The sequence below is a fragment of the Aethina tumida genome, chromosome 2 (genome assembly GCF_024364675.1).
Source record: "Aethina tumida isolate Nest 87 chromosome 2, icAetTumi1.1, whole genome shotgun sequence".
NCBI lineage: Eukaryota > Metazoa > Arthropoda > Insecta > Coleoptera > Nitidulidae > Aethina > Aethina tumida.
The window spans coordinates 8,169,486-8,184,723 of NC_065436.1; the positions used below are offsets into that span (position 1 = coordinate 8,169,486).

At 25.0% G+C, this 15,238-nt stretch overlaps 2 protein-coding genes across 2 annotated transcripts; one reads left to right on the top strand and one right to left on the bottom strand.

Moving 5' to 3' along the window:
- Positions 1-1,725: 1,725 nt before the first annotated feature.
- On the bottom strand, positions 1,726-7,336 carry LOC109602834 (SET and MYND domain-containing protein 4). Its single transcript, XM_020019284.2, has 3 exons — positions 6,950-7,336; positions 2,169-3,127; positions 1,726-2,108 (listed from the first exon to the last, which is right to left on the bottom strand). The coding sequence occupies exons 1-3, from the start codon at positions 7,334-7,336 to the stop codon at positions 1,784-1,786; spliced, it is 1,671 nt and encodes a 556-aa protein (XP_019874843.2). The 3' UTR covers positions 1,726-1,783.
- Positions 7,337-7,358: 22 nt separating this feature from the next.
- On the top strand, positions 7,359-14,280 carry LOC109602835 (protein OSCP1). Its single transcript, XM_049963251.1, has 3 exons — positions 7,359-7,489; positions 13,067-13,690; positions 13,741-14,280. Exons 1-3 carry the CDS (start codon positions 7,378-7,380, stop codon positions 13,956-13,958), a joined length of 954 nt encoding a protein of 317 aa, XP_049819208.1. The 5' UTR covers positions 7,359-7,377; the 3' UTR covers positions 13,959-14,280.
- Positions 14,281-15,238: the final 958 nt, after the last annotated feature.

Here is a 15,238-nt window from a genome sequence, read left to right on the forward strand (position 1 = left end):
AATAGTCAAATTAGTGTTAAATCGTTTTTACAAAGTTGAATTAGGACGGGATACAAGTATATTATTAGTATTAAAAAACAATATTTGATTAATTATTTATTTAAAGAATAATTTTTTTAAATAACTTTTATAATAAAAATTAAATTTAAAAAACTTTAAGAATTATCAACCATCAGAGTCATCTATAGTAAGACGATTCAATTTTATAAAGGTGTTTAGTTTGATGTTAGTTTAATAACTTAAAATTGCCAAAGATGGGAGTACTAATAGGGAGTATAGTGGTGTTAACAGGTTTTGTTTTGTTTGTTAAAAACGTGAGTGTGTCTAATAGTAAACAAATAAAATGTTACTAAAGGCAACAGAGCCGTAATATAAAAATGTAAGCGTTGGACTAATACATAAAAAATAGGTGAGAAATTTGAAATTAAGGCTAAAATTTGATTAGTTCAGTCACTAACTAGTACAAATTATATGAGTATTAATTAATATTATATTAATCATTATTAACATTATATTTAAATGTGTGATGTAATAATTTTCAAATGTCAATTCTACTCACAATATCATTCTTGATAAAATTACAAAATTAACATTATAAAATATGTTTAAAATCAAATTAAATGTAAATATTAACATAAATGATATGTTGTTGCTTCTGATTAATTTAATAATACTCAAAACAAACAAATTTTTATGTTCATTCAAGTCTTTATTGCTTTCTTATATCATTAATGTATTTTTGTTAGAATCTTTCTGGTAAAACTTAATTTTTTGTTCATCTTTAGGTCTTTCATTTTGTTCATATTCATCATTTCTTTAATCTATCTTTGTTAATTTATTAGATATATCATGATAACAACATTTAGTAACAAATCATTGAAGGCCTGTATCTTTCTTAGCAATAAATTGTGTCGAATTGACCTATTTTGAGGACAAGAATATGTGGTTAATTTCTGTGCACTCAATTTTAAGGCATGTTTAAGGCGTTTATCATAGCAGCAATTTTCAGTGCATATACGTAAATTATGGAAAAGCCTTCTTTAAGGCTAAAATTTGTTTAGTTCAGTCACTAACTAGTACAAATTTTATAAGTATTAATTAATATTATATTAATCATTATTAACAATATATTTAAATGTGTGATGTAACAATTTTCTAATGTCAATTCTACTCACAATATCATTCTTGATAAAATTACAAAATTAAGATTATAAAATATGTTTAAAATCAAATTAAATGTAGTATAAAGGATTTGTTGTTCTTACTGACTATTTTAATATCATTCAAAACAAACTAATTATATATTCATTCAAGTCTATATTTCTTTCTAATATCATTAAGGTATTTTTTGTTAGAATCTTTCTAATAAAACTTAATTTTTTGTTCATTTTTAGGTCTTTCATTTTGATCATAGTAATCATTTCATTATTCTATCTTTGTTAGTTTAATAGATATATCATGATAACTACATTTAGTAACCAACCATTGAAGACCTGTATCTTTCTTAGGAATAAATTGTGTCGAATTGGCCTATTTTGAGGACAAGAATATGTGGTTAATTTTTGTGCACTCAATTTTAGGACATTTTATGTATCAAGGCAGCAATTTTCAGTGCATATACATAAATTATGGAAGATCCCTCTTTAAGGCTAAAATTTAGTTAGTTCAGTCACTAACTAGTAAAATTATAATATTATAAAATATGTTTAAAATCAAATATTTTAGTTAATTTTTACACATTGATTTATTATAACTTTACACACATAAATACATAAATACAAAATTAAACAGTTCCACGAACATTAGCCATAAGTGCGTAACATTGTTTAATGACTTCCTGTAATTCTGCCAAATTTTTGCTGGGCTTAAACTTTTCAACCTCCTCCAATTTGGACAGGTGTGCCTTTATAACTTTCTTTGCGGTGACCCGGTTGCCAAATTGTAGATCCTCCAAATCAGTAGAGGGAATGTACACTCCTTCTTTTACTAGTGAAAGATCTTGGTACAGAGGCCAGTTTTCTTCACAAGCTAAACAATTACAGTCGAAGAAATATTGGTTCTTTAAATGCTGTAGACGCTCTGGTTTAGTCATAAGTGCATAGTGATACCTAAAAAAAAACGTACATTATGTTAAGTATGTTATTTTGTTGTTTATTAAATTTACTCACCCGTAATTATCAAAACATTGTTCTCCCTCTTTGATACTCTCCAAGCACCTCAAAACTATTGTAGTGCCATAGCAATTCCTCGAAACATTGGGACTACATGAGTGATTAAACATGCTCATAAATGAATAGCATCCAGTTCCTATTTCTTGAGGTAAGTAAGTGCCCTCTTCGTTTGAAGCAAGTTCAGAAATCTCATGAAAATTGCAAGGCCCAATTTGCAAATTTTTTAAAATGATTTCCTTGAAAGATGTTTGACTGATATCAGAATCACAATCTTTAAAAAAATCAGTGTGGTTGTGAATTAAATGAAATAAGAGTGATGCTGTTAAGGATCTTTCAAAAAGGTCTGATACAGATCTTTGTTTCGTGTTTCCGACTAACTCGTGGATTTCTTTGTATCTGTTAGACATGTAAACTTGTCCATTTTCTTCTGTTTCATTCCAAATGTTGTGAAATTCACTTTTTGCTTGTAAAGCAATGCGTAGGGCTATTAACTTTAATTTGTCTAATTGCAAGGTATTCTTCATGGCTGAAATTGGGCATTCATATCGGTGGTATACTTCCGCAGCTTCTTCGCAAACTTTACTGCAAAACAAGGCGGTGGTACATATCTTGCAAGGCAATAAATTGTAGCATATTTGAAAGCAGTGATGGCAATGTATCCATTTTTCGTCCAACAATACTTGACAAAAAGGTGTTTCTACCGCCAACACTTCTCCTGGGAATACATCACGTTTGGCTACAATGTGTCTGCCCAACTCAGGTGTAAATTTTATTTCAATAGCATCAGATGCACAAGAAATGTTAGCATTTTTGGCAGATAATTCAATGACAGGTACGTTTTCGTAATATTGACGTGTCCTTTGTGTTTCCTTGAGGCTCTCAGCCTTTTCTTTTCTTTGAAGAATTTTTGACTTCAAGTTCTCCGGATATCCGTTTTCCAATGCTATATTTATATCCTGAAAATTATTAAAATTATAATTTTAACAACTTTATGTATTTTATATATACACTCCTCCACGAAATTAACGTACTACTTATAATTTTTTAAATACATTTTTTTATTTAAGTAAACAGTACACTGATTGTATTAACTTTGAAACAGCGTCGTTTGAAATATACTAATTCTGGTAAATTAGAACAAAATATTAAACTGATACGCTCAATGTAACTTTGGAAATGCCACCTTTTTTGGTGGGGGTTCAATTATAGTGTGGGGAGGCTTTTCTTTAAAATCCCGTACCGACCTGGTGGTGATAAATAATGGGAACCTTAATGCTGAACGTTACATTTTGGATATTCTAGAAGAACATGTCGTGCCAAATGACCCTTTATTGGTTCGAATTTTTTACTAATGCAAGATAATGCACGACCAGATACAGTCCATTTTATCCAAAATTATCTTAGCACCTCGCAGTTCAGACCTTAACCCAATAGAACGTGTCTGGGACATTCTTGGAAGACGTTTATGTTACCATCGTAACTGTCCGAATAATTTAGAGGATGTGGAGCGTCTTCTATTCGGAATTTAAAAGAATTTGGACCAAAATGGAATGGGAACCCAGATTTTGAGTATAAATACAAAATGTGGGGATGTCATTCTTAGTACAAGTAGAAATACCCAAAATTAAGTTCAAATTTTTATTTTTTATAAACAAAATTTTGTTAATTTTTAATCTTTTTAGAAAAATATTTTTTACGACTTTTTGTAACGATTATAGATAAAAACTATATTTAAATAAATATACAAAGAGCGTATATGTTTATTTTTCCAGACTTCAGAATATATTATTGGTGTGGTGTGTTAATTTGTTGGAGTAGTTTACACAAAAGCAAATATTAAACTCACTTAAAGAACTGAAGGCTTGCGCATGCGCACAGCAGTTAAGCACAATGAGGATTTCCCTAATTGACGAAAAGAGTTCTTATACACTTAAAATCATTTTCATTTTTACAATTTATTGCTTAAAATTTATTTTTTAATGAGTATATTAAATAAATTATAAATAATAATTATTTATTATACAATTAATCATTTTTGAAAAGAAAAATGAATCTAAAAATAGACTAAAATATCATGTATTAACTTAATACAAAAATATATATAGATTAAAAAATGCAATATTTAAAACTGACTTGGATAATTGAAAAAATATATATAATAGATGTCTTTTTTAACCCAGAACGTAATTTTTTTAACGAAATTTAAATATAATACGAATTTATTCTATATTTAAAATTTCCATATAAATAATTTCTTACAACACTCAAAACAATAAAATTAATAAATTACATATTTGTTGTTCATATTCTGATATAAGTAAAATAATAAATATATGATAAAAAAAATATTTGATTTTTTTTTCGATAATTGAAAATATTAATTTTTAATTAATTTTTTTAGAAAAACAATATTTTTTAAAAATTTTTGTAACGATTATAAATAAAAGTTATATTTAAAAAAATATATAAAGAGAGTATATATTTATGTTTCCCGTTTCCAGAAATTATTAATAATAATCAATTATTATTGGTGTGGTGCCTTAATTTCTTGGAGTGGTTTACGCCAAAGCAAATATTATTAAACTCACTTAAACAAATTAAGACTTACGCATGCGCCCAATGGGGATTTCCCAAAGAGTCGAAAAGAGTTGTTATACATTTAAAAATCGTTCTCATTTTTACAATAAATATATTAAATAAATTATTATTGTATTATTTATAATACAATTAATCATTTTTAAAAAGAACAATGAATCTATATTTCAGGGAATTCAAAAATTTTAATAAATTTTAGCTCAAATTACGTTTTTCGGTAATCTTGCAAAATCCGCGACTTTAGGGAACATTTTTTAGCGCATGCGTCGTCAGTCACTTGAACAGTTTACAGTGCAATGTTGTCACGTTGTAACGGTGAAAATATTCGAATTGTTCTTTGTAAATGTTTTGTGTTCCTTGTAACTGAATTATTGTTAAAATAGTGTATTAATTTTTTTTACTAAGTATATTCTTTCTTCTAATTTGATGATTGCTGCTCATTAATTAAAATATTTTACATTACAGGTTGGTGGTGTCCCGTGGTGTTTCTAAAAACAATGTATTATTCTTATTCTACTGGTAATTACATTCTTAATTAATTGGTATTATATATAATATTATATTTATAATATTCTTGGACAATTTACAGAGCAGTGTTGTTGCTTTGCAACAGTCAAAATATTGTAATTATTCTTTGTGGTTGAATTATTGTTAATATTGTGTATATTTTTCATTTTTTTTTGGTAAGTATATTCTTTCTTCTAATTTGATTATTATTGATCATTAATTACAATATTATACTTTACAGGTTGTATTCTCGTGGTGTTTTTAAAAACGATTTATGTACTATCCCTGTTCTGTTGGTAATTACATTCTTAATTTCTTGGTATGCTCATTTAATATATTTTACTTAGATTATTTCCATTTTTAAAATATTATACTTTTATTTCTTTAGTATAATTAATTAATTAATTTATTGGTAGTCATTCTTTAAGTTATCTTACTTTATAGATTATTTATGTGCTGTACTTATTATTATTATATCATTATTATTATTATTATTATTATTATTTTGGTAAGTACAATCTAATTTATTGATATGGGTCATTAATTAATTAATATATTTTACTATATAGATAATTGTATAATTAAAAATGTATTTTTATTATTTTTTAACTTATTTCCAATTTATTAATAATTTTTATACTATATTTGTGCAATTTTTTTCGAGTTACATAAACCTGTTCCTCGGAAGATTTATTTCCATCGTACCTCCACGAGTTCATATGGAGAAATAAATTTAAAAACCATAATATGTTGATGAGCATTTTAAATTGTATCCGACAGCAATATCCAGTGGAATAGATTTTTTTTGTTTTAATTGATTTTGTTTTTTATTATAAAATATATAAATATATTTTTGATTAATTTTATATGTATTTTTTTTATAATAATTATTCATTCCCCTTTGTAAATTTACCTAATTATTAAATCATTTTTGAATTTATTTAACTTTTAATTAAATAGTTAAACTATCAAAAAAATATAGAGTAAATAAAAAATTAATATACTAATTAATAAAGTAATTAGCCGAATTTTATCTTTTTTAGAATTCAACCACATAAATGACCACATATTTTGTTAAAAATGAAATGTGGCAACTATGCTGTCTAAAGTCTCCAAAACAGATGATTTCAAATTAAGTTGACGCATGCGCTAAAAGTATCCCTTAGAGTTGCGGATTCTGCAAAATTACCATATATTTTTTTATTAATATTATATTAAGGTATTATTTTAGTATACTTATTCGACTTTTATTTTTTATAAAAATTATTCCCCTTTATAAATTTACCTAATTATGAAATATTTTTAAAATTTATTTAATAATGAAATTTTAATTAGATATTAAACTATCAAAGAAATATATAAGTAATAGTGTAGGATTAGTCAAATTTTATCTTTTTTAGAATTCAACCACCTAAATGACAAAAGTCATACATGAAAAACAAAATAAATTACATATAGATTGTTTAATAACATTTGTCTCTGCATATTTTATTAAAACTGAAACCTGGCAACTAGGAGGTATAAAATCTTTTAAAATCAAATTGACGCATGCGCTAAAAATATTCCTTATAGTCGCGGATTCTGCAATATTACTCGTTTTACTATTCTAACTTGCACAGAAATATGAGTTAGATACAAAAATATTTTGTAAGTTATAAATTAGTAAAATTTCTTACCTGTATACATTCTGCATATAATTTAATTTCAAACAAGACTGCAGATCTGTTGGCCAATGCTACAGCAAACGCTTCAGTCTTCTCTTCTGCCATTGCGATACTTTGCGTATAAAATTCAATAGCTTGCTTATAAAAATGCAACTTATACATTTCATTCCCCTTTTGCCTCAACTTATTAGAAGCTTCTTCATTTTTTTCATCCGCAACAAATTGCGGGAACAGCTGATACTGTTCGACCAATTCAAGCACAAAATTTACGCGCTCGTGGTTGCTGTCCAATACAGAGAACTGCTGCGACACATCCTTAACTTTCTGAGCTTCGATCAGATGGCGCAGCAGAGCCTGCTGCACCTCCACCATACTTGCTGGTTTATTTGTATCGTTCATTTTATAATTTGTTGATATCGATTTGTGGCTAGTCTTACAACATGTCTCAATACGTATCACCGTTCCTCGTGCTCAACCTTGGTTCTGAGATGATTTTCGTGATTGCTCAAAGACTTCAAGCTCAGAATATTGCACCTGAAAGGGCCGCACTAGGTGATAAATATACTCAAAGCACACTACACGTTGTTAGTTCGGGCGGTTTATTCAAACCGTTTGCATGGAGCACATTTTGAGTACCTATTTGTGTTTAATGTTGCTTTTGTTATTAATTGTCTGTATGATTTTATTTTATTTATATATTTATTTGACACACTTTATTTATAGGTAAAATATATTACGTTTTAATTTATTTTAGCTTTAAATTAAACAAAATGTTCAATGTGTAATGATAACATATAAAGGCAAAAAAATGATTCTCCGTATAATTATAGACGTATTCATGGAAACAATTTGTACTATAATTGATACACAAAATGTTTTTCTATCTTTAACTTTTAATTGTTTTATTGTACATACATAATACAGAACTTGTATTTACGATGTATGCCGAAAATCGATAGATTTCTTTTTATAGCATGGAAATTCAATTAATGATAATCTATAAATAAATTAAAATTACTTGTTGGGCTAAATATAGAAACTTTTAAACATTTCCTAATAAGCATATCCTCGATTTAATATTCACAGCACTTAATTCATATTCATAACTTCTCTAATCTATTTTAAGATATATGAAATATAACAATTATACATTATTTTCTGAGACAAAGTAACTTTCCTTAGGACAATTATAATTTATTATGAGAGTTTAAATAAAAGTGGTACACTCTGGATTGTATTAGATATTTTAATCCATAATTAATATATTTTTTTTATAATAATCTAGAGAGAAATAAAGTAATACATTTTTGTTGAATAAAACTGTACCTCAAGAAAAATTAATATTTTTAAATAGTAATAGTTAATTTTAAATATATAATAAAACCCGACCAAATATAAATACTCAATAATTTCTCTGTTATTAATTTGATGAATTAAAGAATAAAAATGTTTTGATAAGCGGCAATAAATTAAATAAAAAAATTTACATATAATATTTTTGATTCAATATTCAATTAGAATATTGTAAAGTAATTACTTTAGAGTAATTATTAAACAAATTAATTCTGAATTTGTTCATCCATTTTTTCCAATAGTCAATTTTATGTAAAAAAATATTCATTAGATATTTTCCAAAGACTTAATAAAGAAATATTCTACATTATTAAATAAAAAGTACTTAAACTCTTAATATTTTACTTGAAAGTATTTTTAAGTAATGAATTCACATCTATATTTTTTTAAGAAACTACTAAAGAATAATTTAATAAATAGTCTTGGATAATAATTTAATAGTATTCCGTTGTTGTTTTGGAAATAATTACAGAAAACTAATTCATATAAAATCCAACAAGCCTCGTTTAAACAAAGACAGACTAAAATATACTAACTAATATATATATATATATATATATATATATATATATATATATATATATATATATATATATATATGTATTAACTGAATACAGATTAAAAAATGTAATATTTAAAACTAATTTAATAATATTAGAATTTATAACTTATTTTGTATAAATATATACAAGTACGTAACAAGGACATTTCTAGGACATATATCTAGGATAATAACATCCCTGGAGATGTCTTTTTTGACCTAGAACGTAATAAAATAATAAAATTAATAAATTCCATTATTCATATTCTAATATAAGTAAAATAGTAAATATATAATAGAAAAAATGTAATATTTCGATAATTGAAAATAGGTATTAGAACTATAAATTATTTGGTATAAATATACACAAGAACATCCCAAGGACATTCTTAAGACATCTATCTGTCATGAAAACATCTCTGGAGACGTTTATTTTCGTCACACAAAGTGCTATAATTAAAATGTCTATATAAATAATAATTTTTTAGGTGTTAAAACAATAAAATTATTAAATTCTATTGTTCATATTCTCATATAAGTAAAATAGTAAATGTACGTTTGAAAAATGTAATATTTGAAATTGATTTAGATAATTGAAAATAAGTATTAAAATTTATTAATTATTTGGTATATATATACAATTAAGTCCCAAGGACATTTTTAGAACATCTATCTGAGATAAAGACAATCCTGTAGACGTCTTTTTTTGAAGCAGAACATCATTTTTCAAACCAAATTTAAACATGTCCCAAGGACATTCTGAGGACATCTATCTGGAATAAAGACATACCTACAGACGTCTTTTCTTGACCCCGCACATAATTTTTTAAACGAAATTTAAACATAATACGAATTTCTACAGAAATAACTTGTTTCAACTGTTAAAACAATAAAATTAAATTATTTAATTAATTAAAATTCTACTATTCATATTCTTATAAAAAGAAAATGTATCTTTGAAAAAACATAATATTTGAAATAGATTTAGAATTGAAAATAAATATTAGAATTTATAAATTATTTGGAATTAATTATACAATATTTTTTATTCAATTATTAAACAAATTAGTCAATTTTATGTAAAAGTAAATATTCATGAGATATTTTGCAAAGATTTAATAAAGAAATATTCTACATTATTATTTGATATATTGGAAGTTTAAGTATTTTTTTATTTCAGAGATATATTTTACTTATTAATGACAATTTTAAATATTACTTTAACATTATCACTTTCTTTCTAAAGAAATTATTTTTAGATAATAAATTCAAATATGAATTTTTTAAAGAAACTAATAAAGAATTATTTAATTAATAGTCTTGAATAATAATTTAATATTATTCCATTGTTGGTTTGGCAATAATTGCAGAACACTAGTAGTTCAGATAAAATCCAGCAAGCCTCGTTTAAACAAAAATAGACTAAAATAACATGTATTAACTGAATACAAAATTATATAAATTTTATATACTCAAACCTTAACAACTGATTGAAAATTGTAATATTTCAACTGATTTCGACAATTGAAAACATATATTAGAATTTATTAATTATTTGATATAAATATACAAAAGTACGTCACAGAGACATTTCTATGACATATATAGGATATTACCATCCCTGGAGATGCCTTTTTTGGCCCAGAACGTAATAAAACAATAAAATTAATAAAGTTCATTGTTCATATTCTCATATAAATAAAATAGTAAATATATGATAGAAAACATGTAATATTTCGAAAATTGAAAATAGATATTAGAATTATACATTATTTGGTATAAATATATACAAGAACATCCCAAGGACATTCTTAGGACATCTAACTGTCATGAAAACATGAGACGTTTAATTTCGTCATAGAACGTCATTTTTTAATCCAAATTTAAATATAAATACTATTGTTAATATTCTCATATAACTAAAATAGTAAATATATGTTTGAAAATAGTAAATGTATTCTGGAAAAAATGTAAAATTTGATATTAATTTAAATAATTGGAAGTAGGTATTAGAAATTATAAATTATTTCGTATAAATATACACAAGTACATCCCAAGGACATTCTTAGGACATCTATCTGGGATAAAGACATCCATAAAAACCTCTCTTTAACCCAAAACGTCATTTTTTAAACCAAATTTAAACATAATACGATGGTACTATAATAAAAATATCTTTATAAATAAATTGTTTCAACTATTAAAACATAACAATTATTAAATTCCATTGTTCATATTCTCATATAAGTAAAATTGTAAATGTATCCTGGAAAAAATGTAAAATTTGAAATTGATTTAAATAATTGAAAGTAGGTAATAGAGTTTATAAATTATTTGGAATAAATATACTTAAGTACGACACAAGGACATTCTTAGGACATCTCTATGGGATAAAGACATCCATGAAGACGTGTTTTTTTACTCGCAACGTCATTTTTAAACGAAATTTAAACATAATACGAAGTTGCTATAATAAAAATATATAAATAATTTGTTTCAACAGAAAATGTAATATTTGAAATTGATTTAAGTAATTGAAAATATGTATTATAATTTATAAATTATTTGGTATAAATATACACAAGTAGTTCCCAAGGACATTCCCAGAACATATGTTTGGGATAAAGACTTCTGTGGTGGCGTCTATTTTCGAGAAATTTAATTGTATAAATAATTTGATTCAATGATTAAAACAATAAAATTAATAAATTTTATTCTATTCTATTAGAATTTATAATTTATTTCATACAAATATACACAAGTACGTCCCAAAGAAATTCCTAGGACGTCTATCTGGAATAAAGACATCTGTGGAGACGTCTATTTTTGATCTATACCAATGTCCTATAATTAAAATTTCTATCTAAATAAATATTTTTTATTTTGATTTGTAGAAGCAATAAAATTAATAAATTCTATTGTTCATATTAGAATTTATAAATTATTTCATATAAATATACACAAGTACGTCCCAAAAAAATTCCTAGGACATCTATCTGGAATAAAGACATCTGTGGAGATGTATATTTTTGACCTACACCAATGTGCTATAATTAAAATTTCTATCTAAATAAATATTTTTTATTTTCAATTGTTAAATCAATAAAATTAATAAATTCTATTGTTCGTATTAGAATTTATAATTTATTTCATATAAATATACACAAGTACATCCTAGGACATCCGTCTGGAATAAAGACATCTTTGAAATCGTATATTTTTGACCTAGGATGTTAAAATGTTGAAATAAATTTAGATAATTGAAAATAGATAGAATTTATAATTTATTTGGTATAAATATACACAAGTACGTTCCAAGAATATTCTTAGGACATACACATGGGATAAAGATATTTCTGGAGACGTCCGACCCAGGACGTCATTTTTAATCATAATTAAAATTTCTATCCAACTAAAAGATTTTGTTCAATTGTTAAAGCAATAAAATTAATAAATTTTATTGTTTATATTCTCATAGAAGTAAAATCGTAAATGAAATTTGTAAAAAACATAATATTTAAAATTGATTTAGATATTAGAATTTATAATTTATTATAAATATACACAAGTACGCCCCAAAGACATTCTTAGGACATCTCTCTGAATGAAGACGTCCATTTTCGACCCAGAACGTTAATTTTTAAACCAAATTTAAACATAATGCGTATTATTAGTCAATAAAGTAATTTGTTTCAGTTGCTTAAACAATAAAAAAGTGTGGAAAAAGCGGAATATTATAAATTGATTTGAATAATTAAAAGTATATATTAGAATTTATAAATTATTCGTTATAATTACACACATATACGTCCCAAGGACTATATAAGTAATGTGTTTCAATTGTTGAAGCAATAAAATTAATAAACCACAATGTTTACATTGCCATAGAACTAAAATAGTAAATAAAGATTCAAAAAAATGTAATTGAAATTGATTCGAGTTATTAAAAATATATAAAACAATTTATACATTATTTCTTATAATTAGTCGTCCCAAGGACAATCTTTTGATCTAGGACAACCGGAGGACGTACCAGAAAGGTCATCAGTACCAGAGACATCATCGAAACGTCCCAACCACTTAAGGAGCTTCTAAATGCATTTTTAAAATAATAAAAAAGTAATACTATTACAAAAATGTATTAAACAATTGTAAATTGTAGATTTATGTAATATTTGTGTGCGAGTAATCTTCTTTTAATAAGTTAATAAGTTGTTAATTGTTTAACATTTCAGTCCTGGAAGACATCATATCCTCTCTGGTATCAAAATCGCTTATAACAGAATTAATGAAACCACAAGCAGCTTATAATCATGAAAGTGTCAGAGAAATAATAGAGGATATAACGCAGTCATCTGTAATGAGATTGGACCCAGTGTCTATGAACAAACTTTGGGACTTAATAACCATGGTTTTTAAATGGCAAGTGACTATGTCCGAAGACCTCGTTACTTTAACCCAAAGACATCTATATGAAATCGAAAACTACGTCACAAACACCGAATTACATTTGCAACTTCAAAAAGTACAAACAATGGTGGACAACTTCAACAAAATCTTAGACAAAAAGGAACGTTTGGATTTACTGGACAGCACGAATTTTTGGTTGAAAGACTACAATGTCCGAGTCTCGCTGTTGTTGCGTATGGGTTTACAAAGCATGGATGGTAACTTTGTGATAAATAACTTGGACCCTATCGCCGAAGAAATGTTGAAAAATTTGGGCGAGAATATATACGTTGTTACTCAAAACGGTCGAATTTTGGAAAAGAAGAACAGCTCAAGCAGAAAAGAGTTTCAAGTAAACGAGTTACAACTTTTCGTGGATGAAATGATGGGTGACAGAAAGTCAAGCACAGGTAATTGAGGGTTTGATATTGTTAATAAAGTTATTAATATATTGTTTTAGGTAGCGGAGATGGTGCATTTTTAAAATTATCGATTAACGAAGACACTAATGTGAAAAATAATAATGAAACCAAACTGAATTTTGACAGTATTCATGTAAACCTCAACGATAATAATCTGCATAATCTGATGAACGATTTAAATATATGCGACAATAATGAAGAGAACAGCTTTCAAGATGATTTACTTGAAATGATTGGCAAGGACGTTGAGTGCTAATTGCCTTAATTATAATCTGCACTTACGTTACCATATCTAAAAGTAATTTTACAGTACGTCTAAAGGAAATAACCATATACACTAACAAGATTATTTGTTAATTGTGCTCAAGCAAGTCTCTATAAGTGATGTGGGTATAACCTCTGAACGCACTGTTATTACTTTAAATAGCGTTTACCAAAGAAGTTGTCTTGGACAACCGTTCACGTAAAACGCTTATTATGTATTATTTAAAGAAGTCCAATTGGCAATATGTATTTTAAGCCTAGTATTTATATAGCTATATATTATTTATTATACAATAAACTTGAAAACAAAGTGCCTTAAATACGTTTTAATTCTTAATTGTGAATATGATATATACAGATGTTAGTAAAATTTCCAAAATTAAGAATGATATTTTGATAAAATTAGTACTGTTTTTTAGTCATAACTGAATAAAATTTGAATTAAATACTAAAAATAATAAGTTTAAGACAAAATTAATTTAAATATTGAACCAAATTTTTTTGAAGACAAAAATCACAATTTTATTTTTAAAAGTTGTATAGTATTGAATCAAAAATCATAAAAATATTGTAATTATTTAAAAAAGTTTCAACCTTTCAACCATTAATCAAAAATATTTATTATTTTGATGGTTAGAAAAAAATACATCAATTAAAAAATTTAAAACAAAAAAATTCAGAAAATCTGATCAGAATTTGGGAATGAAATTTTGAAAAAATGTTTTAAAAGTTTTTTAGTCATAATTGAATAAAATTTAAATTAAAAAATAAATACTAAGAATAATAAATTTAACACAAAATTTTAAAATCAATTTAAATTTGGGGCCAAGTAATAAAAATTTAATTTTTTTAAATACAAAAATCACATTTTTTTTGTTTGAAAATTTATGGTCTTGAATCAAAAAAATTGTAATTATTTAAAAAAGTTTAAACCTTTTAACCATTAATCAAAAATATTTATTACTTTGATGATTAGTAAAAAACATCAATTAAAAAATTTAAAACAAAATCAGAAAATCTCCGAAATTGGAAATGAAATTTTGAAAAAATGTTTTAAAAGTTTTTTAGTCATAATTGATGAAATTTAAATTAAATTTTTTAAATACAAAAGTCACATTTTTTTTTTGTTTGAAATTTTATAGTCTTGAATCAAAAATCAAAAACATTGTAATTATTTAAAAAAGTTTTAACCTTTTAACCATTAATCAAAGATATTTATTATTTTGATGGTTAATAAAAAAAATAGATAAATCAAAAATTTTACATTTTATT

What these genes read in the sequence shown, in the direction of transcription:
- LOC109602834 (XM_020019284.2), bottom strand. Translation starts at nt 7,336, where the DNA reads ATGAACGATACAAATAAACCAGCAAGTATGGTGGAGGTGCAGCAGGCT. An exon ending in TATATGCAGAATGTATACAG is followed by an intron (nt 3,128 to 6,949) that starts GTAAGAAATTTT and finishes AATAATTTTCAG; the next exon opens with GATATAAATATAGCATTGGA. An exon ending in CAATGTTTTGATAATTACGG is followed by an intron (nt 2,109 to 2,168) that starts GTGAGTAAATTT and finishes GTTTTTTTTTAG; the next exon opens with GTATCACTATGCACTTATGA.
- LOC109602835 (XM_049963251.1), top strand. Translation starts at nt 7,378, where the DNA reads ATGTCTCAATACGTATCACCGTTCCTCGTGCTCAACCTTGGTTCTGAG. An exon ending in ACCTGAAAGGGCCGCACTAG is followed by an intron (nt 7,490 to 13,066) that starts GTGATAAATATA and finishes TTAACATTTCAG; the next exon opens with TCCTGGAAGACATCATATCC. An exon ending in TGACAGAAAGTCAAGCACAG is followed by an intron (nt 13,691 to 13,740) that starts GTAATTGAGGGT and finishes ATATTGTTTTAG; the next exon opens with GTAGCGGAGATGGTGCATTT.